Source organism: Vulpes lagopus, chromosome 8 (assembly GCF_018345385.1).
Source record: "Vulpes lagopus strain Blue_001 chromosome 8, ASM1834538v1, whole genome shotgun sequence".
NCBI classification, from domain to species: domain Eukaryota; kingdom Metazoa; phylum Chordata; class Mammalia; order Carnivora; family Canidae; genus Vulpes; species Vulpes lagopus.
The window spans coordinates 87,529,724-87,548,264 of NC_054831.1; the positions used below are offsets into that span (position 1 = coordinate 87,529,724).

Below are 18,541 nucleotides of genomic sequence, written 5' to 3' on the forward strand. Positions count from 1 at the left end.
ATTGGGTTAAGTGACTGGTGTGCCACGACTTTTTTTTTTTTTTTAAAGATTTTATTTATTTACTCATGAGGGGGGGGCGGTGGGCAGAGGGAGAAGCAGGCTCCATGCAGGGAGTCTGATGTGGGGACTGCATCCCGGGACCCAGGGATCATGCCCTGAGCCAAAGGCAGATGCCCAACCGCTGAGCCACCCAGGTGTCCCATGACTGTCTTTAACACGGTGCATTTCATCTGTTATGTTACTGCAGTGCTGTGAAGGAGTGAAGATAACTGTGAACATGGGTTGGGGAATTAGACTCTTCACAGTCAGACCCATAAATCTATTTAATAACAGGTACACACATACAGTGTGTTCTAGAGGGCACAGTGTCAGTCTCTCTTCTACTGGAAGAACCACACACTCACTCTTCTCCCTCTAACATCATGCTGTGTCCTCTGGATTACTTCTATAGTCGTTCCATTGGTCTCTCTATGCGAAATGAGCTTTTTTGACATATAAATTTGGTAATACCCCTGCCTTTTTTTTTTTTTTTTTTTTTACCTAACTCCTCCTACTCAGCTTTTCTAGACTTCCAATTCAGTGTTCCTTCTGCCAAGGGAGCTTTGCCAGCTTTCCAGGACAGAACTAGGTGACCCTGCTTGTGCTCCTGAGGCTCTAGTCTCTTCTGTCCTGTGCCATGCCATCCTGTGACTCTGCAACTTTAAATGCAGGCACTATTTCACTCGGTGTACGTCTCTGGCCTGCCTCCTTGGTGGCTTCTGGAGAAGCAAAGTGCTAGCATCACAAGTACTAAGTGTGGAGGTTACTCCAGCACCACCACTAACTTCATGGACCTTGTATTTTCAATGAAAGCAGAATTCCAAACTCTTTTCATAGCAAAGTTTTTAAATAATGAGATAAATGTTAATTATACAACTTGTTACATAAACAGGGATATAAAACTCAAAATTTCTAACTAATTTCAAGTTTCTTCTTCACTTGAGAAAGAAAATCAAACCCAGCCAGTACCTCCTTGAGGAGTTACTTCCCCAGGCAAACTGATTATCCATCTGCATCTCTCCAGCTACAGAGCCAGGGAAAAGGTAAATGATAGGAACATGGACAGGTAAACACTTTTGACAGATAAACATTTTCAACTCTATGGAAGAGTTTGGAGGCTGCAGAAAGGGAGGAGAAAAAGCTACGAGTAATGTTGCTTCAAGTCATTATTATCTTGTTGACTTTCTTAGTATGTAGTCTGGCCCTAATGAAGGCTGTGTGTGCTATACGAACTGGTGAAAAGACTTAAGCAGAATAGGAAATATTCATAAAAAATTCCTAGTTAACAAAGCAGTCATATAAAATTATGTTAGTTAAGCATATATATTGTAATTAAATTATTACTTTGGCTTACTTATATTTTAGAAAGGAAAAGAATGCATTTTTAAATGAATGCCAAGACCATTCCTTTCAGGCATTTACATTACCTTCCAAGTTCATCCCAGCTTGAAGACATTTCCGATAGCGGCATGCTGGACAGTTTTTTCTTCGAATCTTATCAATGATACAATCATTTCTTCCAGCACAAAGATAATTGTGTTGTCCTAGATGGAAAACAAAGGTGCTATCAAAATTTCCCAGGTTTTAAAGGATATTTTTAACGTGGAGACTTGCTGCATTTGCACAGCCTCAGACCACAGGCACCAATGAAGGAAGGTATAGTGCCCTTGCTGACATGGCCCTTACAGAGCTGCGAGCTCAGCTTACAAAAAGTTTCTTTCTTGTTCTGTTCAACAAATAAATGTAGGTATATGTAGAGAAAAGCACACAAATGGTAAGTGTAGCATCAGAGACACTTTCCTAAACTGAACACCTCCTGATGGAGAAGCAGAACACTTCCCCACCCATTGTCCCCCTGCCCCTTTCCAGATACCACCCTCCACAGCCACCTCGTTCCATCAAGCAGTTTCACAGTGATGGAGGAGGCCTATCATCACTCTCTCATTAGGAGTTCTCACTTAATGCTAAGGAGGGTTAAACAAAGAGGAAATGGCTTTTGAAATGCTCCCAGAGTCCCACCCAGAAAAAGACTCTGATTCAACATCATGCCACCATATGCAAATCCAGTGTGCCCCGTCTTCAGTTCCAGGTGACAGGTAGCACACTTACTCCTCCTGAACATGAAGGCTGCCAGCTACTAGCGAGGGGAACCACACACCTGGTAAACTCACTACCATACATGGATCCGACAGATACTTGTTCATTATTCCACATGCTTTTAGGATGTAAGAATGTCTGAATTCACCATTGACCCCAAATATTTACAACTGTTGCTGTCTAAAATCTTCTGGCACCTCGGATATAATAATGTGGTGTAAGAGGCAGAAGTGCAGTTTTTACCAGGCAAAAAAAAATTAACAGGAAAAAGACTCAAAGTCTCTGTACCCTAACCCACCCCAAAATGCACATTCTGGTAATTTTCTTTTAATCTGGTTATTGAATGTTGAAGAAAACTCTGAAGATCTGTTGGCCTGGCAAAAACTCTGAAACGATCCTCCTGCAAAGGATCAGTGCAGCTAAATGGACCCCGGGTAGATAACTCAGAGTCCATGAACCTTACCCCAGAGGGGATGGTATTTACAGGACTATAGGACATCTCTCTTCTCAAAAAGACATCTCCTTCAGGGGAAAGAGAAAAATCACCAGTATCAATTCATGAGATTGAAGATACCTCATTCTGATTTCTGGGTAAGGATTCTTTCTGCACAGGACACTCTCAGACTTGGATGGAAACATACTCTGTTCACTTCTTTAGAACAAGATAAATCACAGTGCTGTTAAGCATGTGTTTTGGGTACATGGCTAACTATCAAGTTCCATTCTTTGTGAGGAGTAGGCCACTGAGTTGACTAATGGCCTACAGTTGAGCTTTGTTCTAGCGCTGCTCTCCAATGCCAAACATCTGTGCCAGCTGTTTCAATTCCTTTCTACGTCATGTAGGTTTTGTAGCTTTTCTGTGTGACCTAAAATGGAAGCACTAACCCAGCATTCTAACCTCTTTAAAGCAAAAGTAGAAACAGTGGATGCATCCATAGTTGGAGCAGTTAAAAATATAAAGAAGTTCTGCTCCATAAGCATCTCCCCAAATCATTGTTCTACAGAATTTGAGCTATTGGATCTGGGGGGCATGTGAAGTTGGGCAAATCTGTTTGTGTCTTATCTATAAAGTGAGAAGTTTTGACTAGTGGTCACTATCTTACAAGACATGGACCTGGACCATTAACCGTCACTCCTGGTCAGTCCCTTTTGATAACAGTGAATCATCTTAGTTGGGAGTTCCTGTGTCTTCTACCTAATAGGAGATGTGAGAGAAAAGACTTGGAGACAGGTGGAACTTTTTAACATTGTTTTGTTTGCATTGTATTTATTTTTATGGTTAAAACCTATTTTTGGCAAGAGAGTCTGTTTTCTATTTGTGGTTGGTGTGGTAGCCAGCCTCCAAGACAGCCCCCAATGGTCCCTGCCTCCTTGTATTCACCCTCTTGTGTGTCCCTTGTCACACCCTCAGCCAAATCTGTGTGACCAATAAAATGTGGGAGAAGTCACAGTATGTCATCTCTGAGATGAAGTCATAGGGACATGATTGCTTCCATATTTCTAACTCTGTTCTGTGGATCATTTGTTCTGGGGGAGGCCAGCTGCTATGTTGAGAGCAGCCCTAGTGGAGTCCCACACAGTGAGGAACTGAAGCTCCCTGCCAAAAGCAGTGTTAACAAATTTGGAAGTGGATCCTCCAGCCCCAGGCTGGATGTCTGCACCCCCAAATCTACAGTCTGAAGATGAGGGGCCCAGGATGGCCCTGCTCATGAGCTCCTTCCAAATTCCTGACTCAGAAACTGCAGGACATAATCAATGCCTGCTGTTATAAGCCACTAATTTTGGCCTAATATGTTCCACAGCAATAAATAACAGTAGACTCAGTAAAGTAGTTGTTTTTAAGTTTAAAGAAACTGTGGGGGATCCCTGGGTGGCTCAGCGGTTCAGCACCTGCCTCTGGCCCAGAGCGTGATCCTGGAGACCCGGGATTGAGTCCCACGTCAGGCTCCCTGCATGGAGCCTGCTTCTCCCTCTGCCTGTGTCTCTGCCTCTCTCTCTCTCTGTGTCCCTAATGAATAAATAAATAAAATCTATTAAAAAAAAAAAAAAAAGAAACTGTGGTCCAGGGGCACCTGGGTGGCTCAATTGGCTAAGTGTCTGCTTTTGCTCAGGTCATGATCTCAGGATCGTGGGATAGAGCCCCACATCAGGCACCTGGTCAGTGGGGAGTCTGCTGCTCCCTCTGCTCCTCGCCCCCCCCACTTGTGTTTTTTCTCTCTCTCTCAAATAAATAAATAAGATCTTCTAAAAAACAACAGTGGTCCAAGAAGAGGGCATGTTCTGGGGGTTTCTGCACTTTGTCTATCCTATTTGAAATACCTAAGTTCTAAACATGAACTCTGTGAGCCTGAGCTGCCTTCTTTACCTGCTCTCAGAAACGGTGTGGTGTGGTAGAGAGAGCACTTGTGAGCACCAGGAAGCCCTTGATGGGAATCGCAGCTCTGTTTCCCAGCTGTGTGGTCTCAGTAATGTTTATTACCCCTTCTGAGCCCTTAAATATTTCCCCATCTGCAGAGCTGCAAGGGTTGAAGGCAGTTGGGTAGAAGGCTACACATAGCACCACACGTTGTGAGCACTCAACAAATGCTCACTGGTAACTCCTGTGAGAAGGCTTTCATGTCTGTATCTTAACTCGATTATAGGAACTCCCAGATGACAAAACTTTTGTCGTCTACTCTCAGGGGGTCAGTGTAGCACTGAGGTGAAAAGCCTGTTTGCAGACAGCTAGCTGTGCTGGAATCCCAGCTGCCACTTACAGCCTCGGCCTCAGTTTCCTAGTCTATCAACTAAGAGCACAACAGCATCTAAGAGCTCACATAGTCCTTAATTCAGTGGTAGGATGGACATAAAACATAGTACTAGGTTCATGGTAAGTTGAGGGTAAGTGGATGCCTGTTCCCATTGTGATCTACCAGCAGAGATTACGTGTACTTCTGTGCAAAGGAGACCTAAAGGATGCTGGAAAACCGACTCCTAGAATATTGAGTTTAAAACCTCAAAATACCTATCCTTGATCTGGGTTGTAGGGTAAGTAATACATAAGTAAAACTGGTGCAAGAACAGTTGAATGTTTAGGGATTTATACTATGCAAATTTGAGGGGGGCGGGTAACTATTATTTCCAGCAGGTGCCGAAAATGGGAGTGCCAAATGTAATACAGATCTTGCAAACCACATCTCTGTAATTAGCTCAGACAGTGCTCCAAAATATGTACCTGGACTTTAGAACATTTCCATCATATCTACAAAGGAAAAGTAAAACTGCTGTGGGTCAGGTCATTGAAAGATTACAGATTTTTAGAGCTGGAAAGGACATTGGAGAAAATGAAAATCCAAATAGGATTTAGTTAACAGAGTCCGCAGTTAAACCTTTTCCTACTAATTATGTAATGGAGCCATCAGACTTAAACGCCAAATAAACATTTTGAAATGGTACAGCTAATATTCTAGGAAATTTTTTTACCGAAAAGCAAGTATAAGAATTTAATTCTAAAACAGGGGTTAAGCCCAGAGGGCCATATGGCCTGCTGTGGTATTTTACTGGGGAGTTATGTTTAACTTTTTTTTCCCCCAATTTTTAAAGGGCACTGGATGCTTTTAGGTAAGCTTGCACTGACATCAGTGCGTGCCTGCCTTGCCCCAAATGTCTTCTCTTTGCCAGAATGACACAGACTTGGTCCCTGTAAGAATTTGAATTTTTAGTTCTGTTTTAAAGAATTTTTCATTCTCCTCCATTTTAACTAATATTTTTTTTGAAATATTCATTCTTTCTTCTAAGGTTCCATGGTCTTATTCTGAATTTCAGACATCAATTTGTCAGTATTACTGTAATACTGTATTACTGCTATCACTGCATTTGTATCATGGAAATAACTCCTGAGTTAATAAAGTGCTGAAGTAAATAAAGTGAGGAGAAGAACAGGCTTCACTGTCTTGGGTCTGTGGTGGATAATGTCTGCTTCTGTCAGAGGCATTGTACCAGGGAGGGGTGGGCTTTCCCTGTGCCTCCTCCATAGGACCAGGCAGCTCCTGACTGGTCAGAGCCTGCATCCCTGCGCTCCATGTGGGGTAAACAGGAGTAATTTTATAGTTTGCTCATGTATTACAAACTAATCCAGACAAAAGAAAGTGACTCATCTAATTCTTAAGGATATGCAAACAGAACTCTAGGCAAATAATAATCCTTCTCATACTGTGAATGGATAGATAATTGCACTTCTTTAAAAATTAATCTAATCAGAGCTTTAGGTAATGCATTCAGGCCACACTGCCTTCAACCTGCTTTACAAAGAACTAAATAAAGCACATGATTTTTTCTCCCAAGACAATTTGCTGGTAAGATGAGGAAAATTTTAGAGTAACTTCCAATAATAGTTTGCTATGGAATGAATTTCTCTTTCTTGAAGGAGTTGATGTTACTGCCCTTGTCAGCGGGCTGAATCTGTAACAAGGGTAAAGTTCATTTTAATATAATATTCATATAGTGAAATCAGCTCCTCTGAAATACCTTCTTGACCTCCTGAGGCAGTTCTCCATATTTTAACCTCTGAACCTGTAAACTGTTAACTCATCCTTCACTTCAAGTAGACCGTGACCACCCAGAGGGCAGGGACCAGCTCTTAATGCTGAATAAGATACCTGGCTCAATAGGGGGGGAAAAAAAAAACCCATCCAGATACTTTTCCCCCTCATAGTTCTATCACTCATTTCTGTCACACTGGAAGAGTTGGGGGTTTTGTTTTTTACTTTTTAAAATTTAAATTCAATTTGCCAACATCTAGTATAACACCCAGTGATCATCCCATCAAGTGCCCTCCTCAGTGCCCATCACCCAGCTACCCCACCCACCTCCAATTACTTGATGGGAGTTAAAGTTCATGATTCTGGGACAATTAACATGATGTTACCCCCACCCCCAGCCCCCGAACCTAACACCACCGTTTCACAGGACAGCTGTCTCTTACGTTTTACCTTCTGTTCTCTGATCAAACTCCCTCCCCTGAATGTATACTTTCATAATTTATTCTAGTTCTACTGGTGATGCTTTTTAAAACCTCCTTCCCGCTGGAAGGCCTAGGAGCCACCCCCCAAGCCACCTGCCTTTCTGGCTGTGCACCCATTAAGGGGGTTTGCATATAACAGAAACTTCAAAAATAAAACTCTTCAAAACACACACTACCTTCCACCGCTCTTTTGAAGAACACTTTGCAGCTTCCACAAGTCAAGACCCCATAATGACACCCCGAGGCCTCGTCAGAACACACGAGGCAGAGTTTGGGAGGTGGTCCCGTTGCCGCTGAGGAGCTGGATGGAGGAGAGCTGACATCTGGTCTCATTCCAGGGCTGGAGGAGGAAGACAAGCAGGATTAGGATTTAACTGTTGTGATTGTCCGCCAAAAAGAGCAAAATACTCTTCTCTTACCTTCCCACTGGCCAGTGAGCATGGGCTTGGCATCCTAGCAGGCCCACAACCGCCAGCCTGAATACATTCAAATAATGTGTTATTCTTCTTTAAGACAACATGAAAAAGAAATGACTTCACTCCTAAGTATTCCCTAAAAAGAAGGGCAAAAATGAGCTTTACCTAGAAATGCTGATTTTCAGTGGCTAAGGGCGGGTTTGTGTCCCTAATGCCCTTCAGGAAAGTGTCCTGTGCATGCAGGATCCTTTGCCCCTTGTAGGCGTGCAGCTGGCAAGTCCGGCTTCCCATCAGCCCCACATCTACCGCTGGGACCAAGACGCAATGTACACTCGTCTGCTCAGAAGGACACCCCCTACTGCTGCCACTGCTTAGGACATTAATTTTTGGTTTTTCAGATCTCGTGCAGGCATCTTCCTAAATCTAGTGGAGTCAGGACAGCTGTACCTGCGGGCTCCCCTCAAGTCCTGGCCTCTTCCACGGTGTGGGTCTGGGTCTGGGTCTGGCCTTGAGGCTTACGGAGGGCTGATGGGAGACATTACCACCTCCCACCCTCAGCCAAGCTCTGGGCGGGGAGGACTGTGTTTCTGCCCTCCCCACTCGTGGAAGGCACGGCCTCAAGAAAAAGGAGCCAAAGGGGGCATCTGCTCCTCCCAGTTCTCGTTTCCCCTTTTGAGGACTGCTCAGCACACTGCTGTCCTGGTGTTGAAAGATCCTCTGTTCCTAATTTGTTCTGAAGATCTGCAACAAGCCCCAAAGCACCCCTCAATTCTATCCTCAAAGGAAGCCACTGCACCTTGCCAGTCCTGTTCTGTTGGTCTAAGAGGCTTCTGTCAAACGGACAGGGTTCCCACCACTCCCCTTCTGGGGATAGGCCTCAGGGTTCCACACAGGCCTCTGGACACTGTCCACAACTTCTGGAGACTTCTCTATCACAAGCTGTCGTCTCCCTGCTGATCTGGGGGAGCGGATGGAGCACCCACTGACAGCCCACAAGGGGAGAGAGTAACCCGAAATGACTGTTCTAGGCCTGGCGTAAGCAGCCTGTGATGAATGGAAACTCGTGACTAATGCAGAGGAGCTGCTCGGGCCAGGCTTTCACAGAGAAGGAGGAAGGTCTCAGAACGAGTGAAGAGAGCAATGTGTCAGGGAAGCAAAACTTCCTTGGCTTAAGTCCTGAAGATGCTCCTATTCCTGCTCAGCCCATCTCTGTCATCTGACATCTATTTTTAGGGACCAACAAGTTGTTTATGGAAAAGGAATGTAATATTTAAAGATCTGAACGGTTGCTTCTGTACTGTTTCCTCAACCCATTGTATACATTTGTATACCTTACACACAAATACATATGTATATTATACAATTAAATTTTTTTTTACAATAGTGCTTTGTAATAGAGACATACCAGAGTGATCAGATCCAGACCATCAGACAGCAAAAATGTATTGCAATACAGCAGCAAGTCAAATGACTTAGTTGGCTTCCTAGGGCATATTAAAGTCATATGTATACTATCTTCTAGTCTATTAAAGTGTGCAAGAGCTTTATGTCTAAAAATGTACTGTGTATACCTTAATTTAAAAATACCTCATTGCTAAAAAAATGCTAATCATCTGAGTTTTTTCAGCGCATCATAATCACAGCTCACCATAACAACCATAATAAAGAAAAAAATCTGAAATACTGAGAATTACCAAAGTGTGACAAAGAGTTACATAATGAGCAGATGCTGTTGGAAAAATGGCACTGATAGGCTTGCTTGACTTCATGGTTGTTTTTTTTTTTTTTTTTTTTACACAAACCATACATTTGTCCCAAACCTAGGCGCAATAAAGCAGAGCTCCATAGAACAAGGTATACCTGTACTTTGTAGCTGTGAAACACTCTCATGAAAAAATCTCGTCTAGCCTCTCGCGAGCCCTGTGGAAGGATGCATCACCTTAAGAGGCCACAAGCTAGAAGGAGGGGGGTTACAGGGCCTATTTGCAGTCATACCGACATGCTTCATATCCGTGCCCTACCAACTGAAAAGCCCATGTGAATACACAGAAAATCTGGCACATCATTTCTTTTTTTTTCTTAAGATTTTATTTATTCATGAGAGAGGCAGAGACACAGGCAGAGGGAGAAGCAGGCTGCATGCAGGGAGCCCGACGTGGGACTTGATCCTGAGTCTCCAGCATCACTCCCTGGGCTGAAGGCAGCACTAAACCACTGAGCCACCCCGGGCTGCCCTGGCACATCATTTCTGCACTAAGCAAGCACACCACAGATGTTCCTTCTTTGCTGTTTCATGAAAACTGGAGATTTTATGAAAAAGCATTATGTAAGTATTATGTAATGGAAAACAGTATTAAGCCTAAACCCCAGGATGCTGTTCTCAAATTCTAGCTTATAAATTAGAGCACGTGCACAATGGGCCACTGAGCCCCGAGCTTCCGACGGCACCGGGGAAAGGGAAAATGAGATAACAAAGGCCCTGATGCAAGTGGAGCTAGGAATGGGTCATTCTGGCCAGCCTCGGCGTCCCCTCAGTCCTGTTCCACTACAGCATGTAAGGGCAGAGTATGTGGAAAACTGCCACGTGCAGCACAGATATTAGTGGAAGAAATGCGTTTCTGTCACACAGACAGGAGGACGGGCATGGCCCGTGATGAACACCACTGGGAAACATGGATGAGGCCTCCATGGGATGCAACTCCAGGCGTGACCCGATGATACTGCTCCAGGGCTGGGGCCCACCTAAGAGTCTAGGACTACAAACAAACCTCTTGGAATCACCATCTTTGGATAAGGGTACATGGCAAATACATGACACGAAAATGAAAATGCACGTAAGAACTCGAGTGTGCATGACTCCCTTCTGAACAGGAAAGCGAACACATACTGGGTCTTTGATGGGTGACTCTCTGCGCTGACAGCTATGCCAGACATCCTGCAGATCCTGACGGGTTCTCTGATAGACTATGTCCATGGGGCTTCCGTTTGGGTGAAAACTCCTAGGAACAAAATGCCTTATTCCAAGTGGATACTCGAGTGCTGTTGCACATTTACGGTGGAGAGTATGCTCAACACCAGCTCAGTCCTGAGGCCCCAGGGTTTACATTAGACTTGGGGCGGGGGGGGGGGGGGGAGAGAGAAAGAGAGAGAGAGCGAGCACACACACACACACACACACACACACACACACACATACACACACACAAAGCTGGATTTTTTCCTCTTGTGTTCTCCTGCAGGAAAAACAAGTGATGAGAGGAGGTGCATGGACGGATGGTGAGAACTAATCACATCTTAAGGTGCACCTTTCATTTAGCCCATGCTCACAAAACCTGACCAGCAGGCACTGTGACCATACAGAGGTCACATCACACACGTAAGTGGTGCTGTGGGTGAAACACGTCCCTGAAATTATGAACCTTGAAACTTGGTAAATGTTTCTTTTTAATCTGCCCCCTCTGTCATGGAACTACCTGGAGGACCTCAGGTAAGGGCAAATACTATAAACGCCTTTCCCTGTGAGCCAGGGGACGGTTAATGGTCCTCCAGGAGCTTAGTAAGTTCAGGGAATGGTAGATATTCTTTGTGATTCTACCTCAAAATACGATGTGATTCTACCCCAAAATACAACATTTTGGTTTTTTATTTTTTATTTATTTATTTTTAAAGATTTTATTTATTGATTGATGAGAGACAGAGAGAGAAAGAGGCAGAGACACAGGCAGAGGGAGGAGCAGGCTCCATGCGGGGAGCCCGACGTGGGACTCGATCCTGGGACTCCAGGATCATGCCCCTGGCTGAAGGTGGCGCTAAACCGCTGAGCCACCCGGGCTGCCTGACATTTTGGTTTTTTAAAGGTTAGTGCTGCCGTGTGGAATCTGAAACCCTATCTATGAACTTTTTGTAACATGGTTACATTAAATAATCCACTGGTCTGTCTTGCACTTTGAACGGATCTTTTCCCCATGCATGATTTTGTACTGTCATGCGTTAGTCATTTGGAAAATATTGGTTCACTGAGTTAGGCAGATTTTCCAAATGTTGACACAGTTCATTAAACAATATAAGAGTCACATCTGTCAAGCTCACAGTGGCAGATAGAAATCTTTCAAAGTCCTAAATTTTGTTTGAAAGCTCACAGTTTTATAGACTGGCAACAATTCCTATCAGTTGTCTTTCTTGAAGTGATAGCCTCACTTCAGTCATTTTTTAGAAAACCTCTGCAAACACTCAAGGCTAAAAACCATAGTTTGTTTATGGTATGTCATGAAAAAGGTGACTGTTCATTGTACAACATAAACAATCTTACACCTCCTCCTCTGACACAAGGCTACGTGCTCTGTGCAGCCTACGTGCGTAGTAATCTTTCTGCTTTGTCACAAATAGATCATAAGGGGACATTGTCCAAAATGGAGATTTAAGAGACTTAGTAATATTTTGCTTCCTCAAGGATATTCTTAAGTGGAATTGGCTTTAACTGTGAGTGCATGGCAGTGAATACAGTGACCACTGTACCCTAGGATGCCAGTAGTATTACTCATCGTTGCTTTTGTACCACCAATGCAAGTGTCAACACAGTGAAAAAGGCCAAATAAAGACTGTGTATTATCATGAATGTATTTCTGAAAAGATCTTGGGGACTCCCAGGGGTCTGTGGACTACACAGGGAGAACTGCTGTTACAGAGAATAGTGAGGACTCCAAGGCAGGCTAGAATTCATATCCTAACTGCAATGTAGTAGCTTGGTGACCTTTTCATCTCTGACAATCTCAACTGCCCAACTTCTAAATGGGGACTGTAATGCACCTGGCAGAATGATCCAGTCTTGCTTACTGACTTAGCGCCTTTCTCCCCAAAGACAAAGGAACAGGAACGATAAACATTACAAACCCAAATGGTGGTGTTGGTTGGTTTAGCCTTCAAGTTAAGTGAATTAAATCAACATTTTTTTTTATTTAGAGGAAAAAAAAAAAAGCAAAAAAAAAAAAAGCAAAAAAAAAAAAAAAAAAAGCAAAAATAGTATGACCTCAGAAAACATTTTTTCCCCAATTACCATGGGAAAAAAAAAATCCCGAAAATAAAGCTATTCCAACTGGATTTTTACCAACTACACACGGAACAGGTGTCTTCTCATGGGCTTACCGGTTTTTGTCAAAATACTATAAACCAGTGGTTCTCGTTTAGGAGCAGTTTTGCTCCCTGGGGAAGGGAAAGGAAGGAAGGGGGGGGGGGGGACACTTGGCAATGGGTGGAGACATTTTTGATTGTCACTACTGGGGAAATGCTACTGACATCTAGTGAGAAGAGATCAGAGTGCTGCTCAGCATCCCACAGTGTGCAGGACAATCCTTCACAACAAAGAATTACCCAGCTTCAAATGACAATAATGCTGAGGTTAAGAATCCTCTGCCATAAAGCTTTCAGCAACATAGAGAAAAGAAATTTTCACCAAGGACCAGAAACATTTTAAAACCTTTTAACTATCTTTAAGTGGAACAAATACCCTATAGAAGCAGCCTTATTCTTTGATTCAAAACAAGTCCGGAAAGGTATTCAAAACAGAGCTAACACCAGAGACTATACAGACAGGCCTAGTGATTAATTTATTTGTCCCTCTAGTGCTAGTCCTAAAAGGTGGTTTTTACACACCAAAGTCTCCTGCATTTTTCTTATCTTTTTTCATTAGGAAGAATGTAAATATTCCAACTGAACACACACCAGGTGATGACATTTTCTGACTGCCCATTTATCCCTGCATTAGCTAAAGGATTACTGATTTGTCTGATAATGAGCTATGGAATAGTTTTCAAATCAAAAAGAAAAACTGTCTGCAGGAAGGCTTTCATGATCTTTCTGTGAAATGGTTTTGAGTGACACATTTTGTTTTCTTGTGACCTGAAGAAACACCGATGATTCCCTTTGTGTTTGTTGAGAGGGTTCTACTGGTTTTAACTTCAGGTGTGTATTAAGACAGTTCCTCCAAACTATGCATCATTTATGCACACTCATGCTGGAGAGAAGGTTAGAGCAACAAAATTATACTGTAATAAGGCAGGACCATTTTCAGTAAAGGATGCTTGAAGGAGAAAATGCCTTTTTCACACCTTTGAGACACCAATGGCCTGTCACTTAGTGTTTCTGGGCTTAGCTGCAGTCTGTAAAATGAAGGTCTTCCATCAGTAAACTCCAAGAGCTTGCCCAGATTTCCCCAGGGGGGCTGTGGGGGTATGGTAGGGAAGAATACAGTGGGTCTGCAAAAAGTTTCTTTGGCCCTCTGTATTTATTTATATGAAGAGAGAATATGGTCACCTTATCTATGCTGCTTCTTTAAGTCTGATCTAACATGTTTCACAGAAGAAATGTATTTCTCTTTGGGAGGATCAGTCCTGTCTGGTTAGGTAACTTGAAACTGTTAGGTAACTTGAAACCATAGGCTGCCTGTTCTCGACTCTGTTCCCTGCAATGGGAGTACATGAATTTTAACTACTAATGATGTGATGGAGTAAGGATATGTGTTTCTCACTTCTTAAAGAGCACACAGGGATAATGATGGTCTGGTACATACGGAATTAGGACTGTGACATCTTCAAAGAATTCCAGAACAGGTGTGACACAGTGGTATGCTGTGCATATCATACTGTGTATCCAAGGTTGAAGCTGATGGCTGTGAACCTGTGTTTTTGAGCTTGAATCTCACTTGTCATGTTTTCCATCTTTTCATGATTTGGGTTTTCTAACATACCAATGTATATGCAGTTTGGATTTTATTTTTGGGGAGTTGGGTGCCACTCAGATTGGTTAAGCTACAGTGGTATTCAGTAGGGACCTGACAATGAAGGTCCACAACTGAAGGCCACTGTTTTTATAATTATCTGTGGTCTAACTGTAAGCTTGAGTTTAGGCCCATACCAGCATCTTTGGGAGTCATTCTGGGTTTCAGTCACATATGTCCAGTTTGCAAGATTAAGTAGACTTTATCAGCTATGGTTTAAGTTGGGTTTGTAGTTTAATTTAGAATTATGTGATTTTCTTTTTTTAAATTTTTAAAAAATTTATTTATGATAGTCACTGAGAGAGAGAGAGAGAGAGAGAGAGAGAGGCAGAGACACAGGCAGAGGGAGAAGCAGGCTCCATGCACCGGGAGCCCGACGTGGGATTCGATCCCGGGTCTCCAGGATCGCGCCCTGGGCCAAAGGCAGGCGCTAAACCGCTGCGCCACCCAGGGATCCCCTAGAATTGTGTTAAATCAATGGTTTGTGTTGGACTTCATTTTACATTAGTCTGAAGTGAACTATTTTTGAATTCCAGAATTTTGAACATTTACTATAATTTGTAATAGAATTGCTGTGAAATACTTGAATAGAGACGCTAAGAAAACCAAATACTGCTCACTTCCCATCTACAAAAGGAATGCATTTCTAAATATTCCATACTTAGAAGGACATGAACTCCTTGCTCTGTACTTTTAGTAAGTTGTGCTTAAATGCAGACATTGTGCCAATTTCGACCCTTTTTCCACTCCCTGGAACTTGGTCACGTTACCTTTTCCTTCTTGTCCACTGTGACTGCAACCATCCTAATGCATGCCTTCACTCCTGCCTTCACCACGATGGTGGTGTATACTTAGTAGGCCTCCTGACTCTCCTGGCTGCTCCTTCCATTCCTCCCCACACACTGCTAAAACTGCTTCTGTCCAGCACGAGTCTTTTAATAAACTCTCTGGGAATCCTCCACTATATATAATTCACTATATATAGTTCAAGCCCATGAGGGTCCACATTCTGGCTCTTGTTTCTTTCTCCAATTGTAGTTCTTCCCTACTTCTCTACACAAACCGTGTAGTTCATCACTTAGGGATCCTGCTTTCTATAAATATTTATGAAGTGACTACTGTGTGCTACATGTTTCCAGGAGTATTATGCTAAGATCTGTTCTCCCAGCCTGGAGTGTCCACCATGGCTTTTTGGTTCCATGACCACCTCTAGACCCCATTAAATATTGCCATGTAGCACTTTACATAGTGATCCTAGGATACCTTCAGATGGAGGTTTCTGTCAGTAATTCCTTTTACATAAGATCCATGGCTTAGGCCTGTTTTTATTTCCAGCAGCTCTTACGGTGTCCAACAGATGTTACTGTATTTAGTTTATTTATACATTACATCCTTATCCATTCTGCAAAAGAATGTAAGGCAGCTACATTCATGGTAATCTCAAACATGGTAGATGTTTGAGATTATACCTGGGCTGGAGGTATCAATCACCTGAGTACTACTAGGAGCTACTGTGGAAGCTCTTTCTTTATATACATCATCCCCTGTAATCTATTCCATGAACCTATGAGGAGAGTCCTGTGCTGTTTTTGAGATTTAGAGAAGGTGGCTTGCCTAAGGTAACATCGTAAGTAGCAAAGGCAGGTTTCAAACCCAGGTCTTTCTTGCCAACAAAAACAGTGTTCTTATCTGATATTCCACCTCTCTCACAAAGATAAAGCAGCAAAACTGAGAAGCTGAGGTAGATCTCGGTCTTCTCTGTGAGGTACCAAGACTGCCTACTTTGGAGGCTGAGGTCTGACAGCTCCCTGATACCCAACACAAGGTAGCAAATTCCCTGTGCGTGCTTCCAGCCAGGGTCTGCAAATCAACATTTCTGCCCAAGTAACAGTTGCCCAAACAGGTCAAATGGGTAGAAACCGTTGCCTTAAAATTGTGCAACAATCTGTACATTGAGCTAAATTTTCAAATGACCCACACTAACTAATGCTCATCTCATCCTACACAATTACCACAATTCCTGAATCCCTACAAAGATGTGTTTGTAAAATAAAACAAATTCAGAGCAGCTGTGTTCTTATTCATATTTGTATTAGTATAAGGGAAGGAACAAAACCCTCAGAACCACCCCCAGCTTGATCTATGGCCACATGCTTCCTCCCTTACCTTAGTCCAAAGGCAAGGATAGATTCTTCATTTCTCAGATCTTTAAATTAGTGTGAAAACTTCCTGGTTTCTCTATCATGCCAATCTACCAGATGAGAGGATTTTTTTTGTTTTGTTTTGTTGTGTGGTTCATTTGTTTCTGATTTTTGCTATATACATACCCCTCAGGTTCTTTTTTTTAAATTTTTATTTATTTATTCATGAGACACAGGCAGAGGAAGAGGCAGGCTCCATGCAGGGAGCTCGACATGGTACTCGATCCTGGGTCTCCAGGATCACGCCCTGGGCTGAAGGCAGCGCTAAATCGCGGAGCCACCAGGCTGCCCCACTACCCCTCAGGTTCTTGTGATGAGGGATATTTTATTTCACATCCTGGTTTCTCTTTTTAAGAGATTTTATTTATTTATTCATGAGAGACACAGAGAAGGAGAGACACAAGCAGAGGGAGAAGCAGGCTCCCTGTGGGGAACCTGATGTGAGACTTGATCCCAGGACCCTGGGATCATGCCCTGAGCTGAAGGCAAATGCTTAACCACTGAGCCACACGCCCTAGTTTTTAAATATTCACTGGAACAATTTAAAGGAACAATTTTAAGGACTGAATCAATAGTGAAAAGAATGGGAAACCTGTCCCTTGAGGATGAAAGGAAGAAGAAAGAAGCCTTTAAGATGTAAAAGTTACTTAGTGGACATCTGCAATCCAGGCAGGCAGATGAAGAACTGGAAGACAAAGGTTTTTAGAAGGTGAGACAAAACACTCCCATCATAGTCATAATCCTATTATAAACTAGTTGATGGATATCAAGGTACTTTAATAAATATATTTTCTCAAATAATCGCTCCTACTAGTACAGTTTACTGATGACAGTTAAGCCACCTGTTTGCTCAGAGCATGAGCACAGCTTGGATCTGAATTCAGGACTGCCTTATTCCAAAATCTATGCTCCTCACCTTCCAAACTGTGTTGCCTGGCAGGGACCTGCAGGGTAATATCCATTCAAGCTGGAGAGTGGCTTTTAAAATCTTGTGTGAGTCACTAAGTAGGCAGTCTTGAGGTAAAGTTAGACATTAAAAACAATTTCTGCTTTTCTCTCTTCTATCATTAGTATCACAATAGAATGAAAACTGCCCATAATTAAGAGCCTTGAGAGGTGGGAGGAATAGGGGGATCCCGGGCTTACTCCCTCCCATGGACACACCAAGATCTGCAACTACAAGTGGAGCAATCATCTCACAATGAACCAAGGACTAGCATTAAAACTCATATACTCTGAAGGATATTAGAGAGCCCAACTGAGCTGTGCAGGAAGGGCAGAGACAGTCTGGTCACAACCCACACGCCTGCAGGGGGAGGCCCACAAGTGGGAGGGATACAATATCATAACCCCAGAGGCCCTCACTGAGGAAGGAAGGCTCTGAACCTCACATTGGGCTCCACTGCCCAGGTCAATGGCACCAATAATGACAGGTTTTAAAAAGCAACAGGGGCTTATAGCCAAGAGAGCCAGAGGCAGCAGGAAGTGGGGACTGTACTCTTCCAGGGTGTGCATGCCCTCTCCCTCCTGTGGAGGCCTGGTGCAGAGGCAGCAGTTTGAAAAGCACCTGGGCTAAACGTGAAGGAAGTACACTCACTGCTGTAGGGTGTGTGCCAGAGGGGCAGGGATCATTTGGGGCATTCCCCGGGGACAGCAGCCCCGGCGGCAGCATTCTGTACTTGCCGCTTCTAGCTAGCTGCACTAGCACTGGTGGGCACCACTTCTAACATTTTCTCTCTCTTGTGCTAGCGCTGTATCTGGCCCAAGTGTTTCCCCATGAATTCGCCCCAACCAACCAACCTGGAGCCCCTCCTGAGTGGCTTACCACCTCATCTGTCCCACAGGTACCACAGCCCCTGCTAAGCACCCTGCCATGGGATGCTAGCCCAGCAAACTAAAACACCTACAACAGATGCAGCCAGTTATGCAGGAGGCCCGCCGTGCTCCCTCTCCCCCACCCCAGCTGGGCCATACAGTTGCAACTGGGCATTGAAGTCAGATCCTGCAGCCAGCC

At 43.5% G+C, this 18,541-nt stretch overlaps 1 protein-coding gene across 5 annotated transcripts in view; it reads right to left on the reverse strand.

Annotated features, from left to right (window-relative positions):
• Positions 1-18,541, reverse strand: part of NR3C1 (nuclear receptor subfamily 3 group C member 1) — a 121,614-nt gene that overhangs the window by 21,102 nt on the left and 81,971 nt on the right. For 4 of the 5 annotated variants that reach the window (XM_041767203.1, XM_041767204.1, XM_041767202.1 and 1 more), the window contains 2 exons: positions 7,312-7,478; positions 1,467-1,583 (listed from right to left, as the gene is read on the reverse strand). In XM_041767203.1, coding sequence (XP_041623137.1) covers positions 1,467-1,583; positions 7,312-7,478 — 284 coding nt within the window. The remainder of the gene's footprint in view (positions 1-1,466; positions 1,584-7,311; positions 7,479-18,541) is intronic. The other variant, XM_041767206.1, reaches the window with a different exon arrangement.